This window comes from Alligator sinensis, unplaced genomic scaffold (genome assembly GCF_000455745.1).
Source record: "Alligator sinensis unplaced genomic scaffold, ASM45574v1 scaffold314_1, whole genome shotgun sequence".
Classification (NCBI taxonomy): domain Eukaryota; kingdom Metazoa; phylum Chordata; order Crocodylia; family Alligatoridae; genus Alligator; species Alligator sinensis.
Genome location: NW_005842703.1, coordinates 63160 through 72771, shown reverse-complemented (window position 1 = coordinate 72771; position 9612 = coordinate 63160). Strand labels below are relative to the sequence as shown.

At 42.4% G+C, this 9612-nt stretch overlaps 1 protein-coding gene across 1 annotated transcript in view; it reads right to left on the bottom strand.

Annotated features, from left to right (window-relative positions):
* Nucleotides 1–9304, bottom strand: part of LOC102384716 (cytosolic phospholipase A2 zeta) — a 43621-nt gene extending 34317 nt beyond the window's left edge. The window contains exons 1-4 of the mRNA XM_006034077.2: nucleotides 9179–9304; nucleotides 5177–5249; nucleotides 2464–2600; nucleotides 1232–1360 (exon numbers count right to left, since the gene is read on the bottom strand). Of these exons, the coding sequence (XP_006034139.2) occupies nucleotides 1232–1360; nucleotides 2464–2600; nucleotides 5177–5249; nucleotides 9179–9298 (459 nt within the window). The 5' untranslated portion in view covers nucleotides 9299–9304. The remainder of the gene's footprint in view (nucleotides 1–1231; nucleotides 1361–2463; nucleotides 2601–5176; nucleotides 5250–9178) is intronic.
* Between the last annotated feature and the right edge of the window lie 308 nt (nucleotides 9305–9612).

Here is a 9612-nt window from a genome sequence, read left to right as displayed (position 1 = left end):
GTGTGCTTTGGCACTGCAGAATTATTTCCCGCCACGAGGAGCTTTCTTTGCACGGTGCAATTCTCAGTTGCATAGAGAAAACCCCGGTGCAAAGGAGTTCCCACCACCCGTATGTAAATTTGTGTCCCACTATTGGCTGTTTCTAAATTATTCCCACGTGGCAGCTAGTGATTGGCTTGCTAGCCGTATAAGAGGCTAGAGCAGTTTCTGCCCAAGTTGGAGGACTCCACAACCATCTTGTGGAGGAGGAGAAGGAGGACTTCACATCTCGTGAAGAACTCTAAGCACGCTGTGGAGCTTAACGAACCCAGCGTGTGCCTTAAGAAGGATACAGGGGCCTGATCAACCTCTAGCCTCTCCCCATCGCCACCTGATCCCTCGACGTACCCTTCCCTGCGCACTTTCGTGGAGAGTCACCTTTTGGACTCTCATCGTGGTATCCAGAGCTCTGTCCGGGTTTAAGAGGCTCGAGTTTTCTACGGGTCTTGTTCATGCGAGTTTTCTTTTCGTTTGTAACTGCAACGCAAGCAAGTTTTCCTGCCTGCACCGCGACCATCTACAGTGTAAGTAAAATAAAACCGCTATGTGTCCGTGCCTAATTCTAGTCCGCCGTGCCGAATTCCCCGGCCCACGTGCCAGGGCTGCTGGCCACAGCCCGCCACGCGCCCCCGAAAGCCTTGGACCGCTCCCGGCCCGCACAACTTCCATGTGCTCACAGAGAGCAGGGTCTGACAGTAAGCAGGCGGGGGGGGGAGGGGGGGGCTACAGGTGACACTAACATTGTTTCATTACAGTTCGGGATCAAACAGTGCTTTAAACTTGAAAGTTCTTAGTAGTGAAAGTGCACAGAAGTGAACAATGAGCATTATTCTCAGAGATGTGTCACTTTGCTGTGAACCCAAACCCTTTTGAACCTCCATAACTATGTGATAATAATTTGATTACAGTTTCTACCTGACACCTGCATTTGTTTAGATTTATTTCTTCAGCAGGTCATACTCTGAACTCATTAATGCCTTTCATAACCTTCTGTAGACTTGGACCAATTTTCCTTTTATAGCAGAGCACCCAGAGAGCACTTAGATAATGGACTATGAACTGCAAGTCAGGAAACAAATGTAGCTTCTGACTCAACAGCACTGGAACCCCTACCTCCATTCTAACATCCTTTCCTTAACAGATTCCTTAACAGATTTAGAAAGTAACTGGTGACAGGGTGAGTGGGACTAACCTCTGGGTTTAGCTTGAAAACACGCTTTAAAGGCTGGCCTGGCTTTATACCGCCCACATCAAAGACAACAGAAGTAAGCTCATCGCTGATCAGAACATCTTTGTCAAAAAGGGTCAACTCCAGGATGTTCTAAAACAAAACATAACGCAAGGGATGAACAGAGAAACAGCAAGCAAGGCAGCCACAAATATATCTAAACAAGTGGTAATTAACACGCCTTATATCTAAGAAGCACATTGATGGATCAAAGCAGTCCTGATTCCTCTTTACTGGTATTTGCTTTACTATCTACAGTTTATAACACTCCTTTTAAAAGATGGTAAAATTTCCTGAAAAAACGTAAGTCCTTCCCAACAATTTTACCTTCTCCTATTTGTAGTTAAGCTGTGGTCAGCCAGAAGTAGTCAGACAGAAGTGTGTGTGTCAGGGAGAAGGATTTCTGCTCCTGGCCTTCTACCCTAAAGGGATTCACAATGATTTCTATGCATCGCTCACATGACTTAGCAGAAGGCATTCCAAACAAGTTAGCTCAGTGCTGGTTTTCCTGAGAAAGGAACAGCAACTTCCTCCCCGTACCAGTAATCCAGAATAACTAAACAGGTAGAGCAACCAATCATTTCCTGATCATCAGTGCCACGGGACAGTGGCAAGCCCAGAGGATACTAATTGAAAGGTGCTTAGCTGATAAACAGCAGGTAAAAGAAGTCAAAAGACAAAGTCCAATTGCCTATTAAAGGTCTGAGCAATATCAGTTTCAAGAAAACTAGCCTGAACTCAAGATATATTCTGGCATAGCATTCTCACTTGACCTGTTATATTACCTGAATCACTGGGATGTTTGGGCAAGTACAGCCATGAGACGACAATAGCCCTAGGGTGAGAGAGTGTATATCCCACAAAAGTTAACCTGAGTTTGTTAAGGAATTTCCTGAAACGATTGTGTCAGAATCAAGCAGCATCCTAGCTTGCTCTTTTCCCTAAATTACATCAGGTTGGTGGGTGAGGAACATACCTTCTTAGCTGTGCTTTTCAAAATTTTGAGCATTGAAGAATCATCTCTTGAGGTGGCTCTAGCTGGTGATGCGGAATAAAATGGGTACTGAGTGTCAAAGGTGCCTACTGATTCATGTGAGACATTACATGCAATGGCCCCCTTTTCTGGTAATAAAAGTCCTTTATCTTTCATAGCACCAAGTAATCTGACTTGCTCCATATCAAATGGCTCTCCTTACCTTGACAGCACTGTGGATTCTATATTGGAAGGTTTCATTCCACTCTGGATCACTGGAGTTGTCAACAACCTGAGTCTGAGAAGTGACTGGAGATGCAGCTGGTAGTTTCAGTTCCACATAGCAGTCTGCCTTGGATACTGGAGTAAAGGGAGCAGAAAACCAGCATCAGAACTAATGTAATCAAATGCATTTTTCCACAGCAGCTCACTGTTCTCCATACCTTTACATGTGCAACATTAAGAAGAAAACTGGATTGGAAGAGAGAGAGCTTTTAAGATGCAAATATCTTAAACAGCAGCAAACCTGTTTTTTTTCTATAAATAATTTACTTTTCAGACATATCCCTGTACAAAGGACCTTCACACAAAGGAACACTGCTCGGAGAAGGACAAGTGCTCCAAAAAAATTTGCAACACAAGGACTTTTGTGGGCGAAATCTTTTACTCGTATCAGATTAATTTATTTTATTCAGGATATTGATATATTTTATTGGGATAAAATTAGCAAGCTTTCAAATGCAAGACATTCAACATCATTCTAGCATCAATCCCAAAAAAAGCTTATCCTTCTGAAGCAACTGCACCACTGTTTAGCCATTAAAGCTACACAAGTCCCACGTTTTTTTAAATATATCAGGGACAGTCAACCTGTGGCTTGTGTGTCACAAGTGGCACAGGCAGCCTGTGTGGCATGTGACAGATGGGAAGTGGACAGGCAACACAGTATCAGATAAGTCAGGGAGCAAAAAACAGCAGCAGATGGGGTAGGGACACAGGGCAGTGAATAGAAATCAGAGCAGCTGATTAGGAAGAGAAAGGAGGTGACAGTGGTACTTGGAGAGGGTGCAGAGCTAATTTGTGGCAGGATGCCAAAAAGATTGACCCCACTCCAAACCAATTTATGTCATGCTTAACACACATTTGTATATGCAGTGGTGCTCAGGCCCCATCAGTATAATACCAGAACTAAAAAAAATGTTCAATAGGAGCTACATGATATGAAGACACTACAACCAACACTCATAATGGGTAATATATACCAATTATCTCCTCTCCCAAACATGGGCCATAAAGACTGAACCTGTCACAAAGAAAATAATACTACCACCTAGATCCAAGCTTATTGTGTATGAGAGAACAGACTCAATTCTGCCATTAAGGTCAAGGAATTACACACAGTGGAACTACAGTAAGTCACAGAGGAAAGTTAAAATACCCTGACAATCCATATTAAATCTATCTTACCAGATATGAAGACACAGGGACCTAGTTTTTACAAAAAACTCTGAAAGCAGAATACGATAGAGAAAAACCAGTATAAGCAACAAATTATTTTAGAATCCCTACATAATCCAGTCTTAGGCAACTGCCAGCTGGCTTCATCCCATGGTTCACTCCCCATGGCACAGCTTTCTCAGATAGCTGCAACCTTCCATAGAAATTGCAAAAGATTTACCTTTCCCCATCCCCACAAATCACCAAATCTGTCCAAGAGAATAAAACTCTCTCTTCCCAGCCAGAATATCTTCCAGCTAAGTCCCTGCTGGGGTCAAGAATGAAAGTTAAACAACTCGCATTTCCATCCCCAAAATCATTTTTGGATCACTAATCTAATCTAACTGGACAGAGCCATAATAAAGATTTCTTTAGAGACTGTGTTATTGTGAAACTTAAGAACAGGATGGCAGTGGAATGGGCTGCCTGAATAATCTCTTTCACTGGAGGTTTCCAATAAGAGTCTGGGATGGTTCTGGAACAGCACATTTTGTTCCCAACCAGGAGTTAGAATAGATGAGCCTTGAGATCCCAGCCATATTTCAAAGCAGCAGTTCAGCAGCTATATAGACACACAGCATTTAAATTCCCCTGGTTTGGGATGCAGCAAGAGATTGGGTTTTGATCCTAGCAGAACCTGACTCATTAGAAAGCTGACAACGACAGCCAAGAGAATTTTAGGGCACCTATACACATGCCGGGGGGGGGCACTTTAATTGGAGTGACTCTCAGGAGCCTCTCTAATTAAAACACCTGCAATGTCTCATGTATTCAGCATCCCATTCTTCAAAAAGGTGGCAGGGGCACTTTAACTAAAGCGTGTTCAACCAACCAGGTAAGTACTTCAGAGGTGCCTCAGTATCCCCAGGAGCACCAGCATACCCTGACCAGTCTCCTTGTCTCTAGCAGTAGCAAGCATCTAATGCTTAAAGGGAAGGAGAAAAATTAATGCACAAAAGCCAAGTTACACATCCAGGGGGAGAAAAAAAATCCTTCCTGGTCCCCTACAAGTGACCAACAGAAGCCATAAACCATGGGATTAATTAATTTAATATAATATAAAATACAGTATGGACAGATGCAGGAAGGCTATTCAAGCTGCAGGAGCCAAAGGAGACTTATCCATAGCCACAGTGGTGGGACTGCATGAAAGAGCCAACACAAGGCCAGTGTAGGGTATGTAGAGGGAGCAAAGAAATAAGAGGTCTCAAAGAATTGCATCTCATTCTTATAGGTAGTAAGGCTAATTTCAACCCTGGTCTACTTTCAAACCTTAAAATGCACATGGAAAGGTTAAAATGAAAAGTTATGTGTAAATATCCACTGAAAGGCAAGTGAGCAGTAGGACTGCAGAGTTATAAACCAGAGGGAATGCTCACTGTTCTGTCTTTTGTGCTGCATACAACTTTAATCTGCATAATATTTGGTCAGGTACTTACACAGATCTGTACCCTTGATATTTCTGGCTCGGAGGATTTTTACTGTGAGATTGTAGTACGGGTGCTTTTCACGCTGAAAGAGACAAGCAGACTGTTACATTCAGCCCCAATCACCTTCCAGCAGCATGTTAATATCAAGCTGGCAAAACAAAATAGAACCATCAGCTCACACAATGATAACTGAGTCTCCCTCTTGAACTATGAGCTACCTGAAATAGGTTTTCTTTTCCATAAAAGAGCAAAAGCAGAGCACTCCATTGGAGGGAGGCTGAGGATGAAAAGAAAAAAAAAAAAAAAGAACTAAAGAAAAGCACATGGTTTTATCCATGAAAATGATCCTTACATATTTCATGTTGAGAAATTCTAGCACATGCATGCTTTGAAAGGGGAACTTGAAATTTGGTTAAGCATTGCCCAAATGCCAAGGAACAGCTTCTTGCTGTTCCTCTGAAAGCCTGCCCAACAATGGAAAATGTATATGCCTTGCAAACTGTGATTCCCCCCCCAAAAGTGCTCAATAAAAACCTTTGGAGTCTGGTATATCAGCTGGGAATGTATCTGCACTATGCATGTTTAAGCACAGGGCTCAAGCTGGTAAAAGCCCTTGCCTCACTTGTATTGAGCTTTGAATTGACATAGGCATTGAATGAGGCATGGGGCTGGCATGAAGGTAAAGTATAGTGTTGTGATGCAATGCAGTCAAATGCTGCCCCAGAGAATAGGATTCAATCATGGTCTCTGCCACTCTGCAAGGCAAGCCACTGGTTCAATCCAAACTTTCCAAAGGCAGTTGCCAGTTATGCATATCTGTCGTTTTCTGGGTACTCAACATGAAATCCTGGGGTCCAATTTGAAAAAGTTCTAATTACATCACGTGAAGTCAAGGGAAGCTGTGCTTTGAATATACAAGTACTACATATAATATATATGCACATGTGCTCAAATGTACATAGAATGTATCAAGTACTATGGAAAAAAGTGCCTACATGCCATCTGATATTAATGGACACTTTTGATATTAATCTTTATACCTCAGTTGCCTCTCTGTAAAATGGGAATACTGCTACCCTCCTCATCTCCCAAGATTGCTGTAAAGATAAATCACTCAGCGCATGTGAAACACTAGGATGTTATAGTGATGAATCATAGAAAAACAGTGCATAGTAAATAAAGACCGGGACTACATATTGTATAAAGTAGGAGGAAACAAAATATTGAATAGCTGCTTATTAAAGTCTGTGTGCACATGAAGGGGCCAAATTAAGGTTGTATAGACATCCTTAACTTGCGGGGAGATGTAGGTTAAATGTTTCTCTTTGCAATCCTATGAAGTTTTCTTGGTGCAAAATACACGCACATACACAGCATGCCACACTCAGATCTCATCCCTTCCACCCAAAGGTCAAACCTTTTCTTTGAAGCTTTTCCTACTAGTTTATAACCCAAAAGTTATACATGTAAACCCAGCCTGTGAGACCTCTCCCCATCTCTGTAACAGACCAAATATTTGATCTAAGTTTAAGGAAGGAGATATAAGGCTTCAAAGAAGGTTATGTTCTCCACCTTTCTGGTGTAAAATTGCTGCTGCCCTGTCAGCTATTAAATAGAATGAAGATTTTTTTGCAGAAGTGCCTGCCATTCACCGGTGACCGGACATTTCCCATTTGTGTTCCATTGTGTTGACAAGAAGGAGGTCACACAATGCCACCACAAGAAGCACTAACACCATACCTTGATGGCAGAACCCATATAACTTTCACCCCACCCTGGAAGTTGTTGTTACTATATATTTAACCATAAGTTGCAATGAAAACAATGTTGATCCTTCCCCATTGTCTGAGAGAAAGGATATTTCTCAACTATCATCACTTAGCTAACACTTTCCAGTTCAAGGACCACAAAAGTCATATTAAAGACTGCAGTGGAGCAGAGAGATCTCAGTCCATTTCTAGTCCCATGCTTTCAAATAAACAAGAATTTTCCTGAGACTATTCTAGTTAGACTTCATCTGAGGCAAAGCAGTGTCATAGTACATTACAAGGGGCGTTTGCAGAGTGAGGCTGCAAGGGGAGTGTGACGACATCTGGTAGGCACAGCCTGTGCCCCACAGGGTGGCAAGTATGGTAAGAACATAGGACTGCACATAGAGCAGCTGATCCATACGGGTCCTTGTGCAACAGGTGCAAGTGACTGACAGGTCTTGGAACTGAATTTGCAGGTACTTTCCTCAAAGATGGGGATAGTGCACAGAGGGTGAAATTCACTCTTTCATGAAGTAAAAGATCTTGTAGAGAAGACCACACAGCACCCTGTATGGAACGTGCAAACACACCACATCCCGAAAGCAAAGAATGACTGTACCTCTGCACCCAGACTAAGGCTGGAAATCATGGACAGTCAAGGATTGCATCCCAACCAGTGATTTACCACCACTGCAGATCTAGTGGCCTTTTTGCAGTATATGCCCACAATTCCTCTCTCTACTTAGTATACGTGGGATCAGAGCAGGGACCTGCACAAAGCAAAAAGGGTTCTCAAACTGTTTAATATAAAGGCACCCCCCTTTTTCTTAACCTCCCTGAATTGAATGGCAACACATTTCAAAAACTTATTTCACACATTTTTTACTATGGAAAAAAATTATAGAGCAATTCTTTCATTCACAAATAACTCATTCTGACCTGGTGTGGTCTTTCTGTTTTTGACACTGCTGATTCCTGTTTGAAATCTCTGAGTTTAGCTTGTAAATCATGTGTGGGTGTTTATCATGGCCACCCCAGTTGAGAATCGTTGTCATAAGGGCACAGAGGATTCCCTTCACACACACACACACACACACACACACACACACACACACACACACACACACACACACACACACACTTGAGGAAATTTTGGGTCCTGAAAATCTTTCATTCTTTAAATCCATCTCTGGGTAAACACCGTTTTTTTGGAGATGGAGTTTCATAACAAAACATGCAGCACATGCCCATGACAGATCTTGCAGGCTGAGTGAAAAGCTAAGCAGTTCAACAGCACTGAAAAAGCTGTCAGGTTTGCTCAGTTGCAGTTAGCTGGATTTGACTGAGCCTGAAAGTTAAATTTAGTAGGTCTGAACCTCAGGAAACCAGGAATATTAGTGTTTGTTGAAGCCGCGGACAAAGTCCAAAGGGCAGAGTCTCCATAGCTGTTTATTCTTAACAGCATTTCATTTTAAGATAAAGTTTCTTTGGAAGCTATTTGATCAAATCAGTGAGCCTCTAAAAACATGACAGCTAACTGTCAACCATGCCCTTTAGTGCCCGCACTACCTCAGCTTTCATAGGCAAGAGACTAATTCAACAAATTATATTTTACTATAAGCCTTGCCTTTCACCTTCCTTAGTAGGCACCACTGTAAAAGAACCCAATTGCAGATCAGGTGAGGATTTAATCAGGTGAAGCCTTATCATACTTGGTCTAATTTAGATTATTAGTTCCTGTTGGCCTAGAAAGTAAGAAAAATTAACCCGATTCAAACCCAGAGCCTACTGGGAGAAAGTTGCAGCATTGTTCTGGTCAGCCAACACAGACTTAGGTGGGATTTTCAAAAGCAAGTCATCACCAAGCACTATTTAAAAATGTCATTGCAAATTTCCAAACAGTCTTTGATTTAAAAAAGCAAGAGCCTGGAATTTAAAAATGGTCAGTAAACCTAGCCACTGGCATCACCCCTGTCATTATCCAGGCTCACTTTTCTTGAGCTCTTTCTAGAGATTATAAAGCAGGTTTGGGGTGGTTTGTTGTTTTTTTTTTTGCGGGGGGGGGGGGGGGGTTGGGGGGGGGGGGTATGTTGAGGGGGTGGTGTTATCATCTTAAAGACACAAGGATGATGCTATGTATATACAAGAACACCGAGTTGCATTTTAGAGATGCTTCTTAGGATTCTTAGGGTGGCCGTAGTGCTTCTTAGTCAGTGCGTAGAGAAGCTTAAAGTAAAAGAAATGCTAAAGTTTACCTTACCCTCCAGTGATACAGTCCAGTGTCCTTCCTCTTTTTCTTCTGGAAAAGCACAGCTGCCAGGAGTGGCAGCATTCGGGGTGACATCCGGCTAAGCCACAGTTCATTGAATATAGGAAACATAACACGCTCTACATAAAAAAGGAGCAAGAGCTAAAAATCACCAAGTCTAAAAATCACCTGAATTTGACTGGCTGCTTCTCGCTATAAAGGAGCCTGCTCCACCTTCACCTTGAATTACTAGCACACAACTATGCTCCAACTGAGAAAAGCAAATGCTCAGTAGGGGTGTGGCTTGGAGTTGCCAAATAGTCAGGTTCAGAGCCTCACTGGCAGGTTTTTCAAATACTAATGAGAGATAAGGACACCAAATAAAAGACTAAGAGGAAGCAGCACCAGTGACTAAAACAAAAGTCTCAAAAGCCACAGGTCTGGGT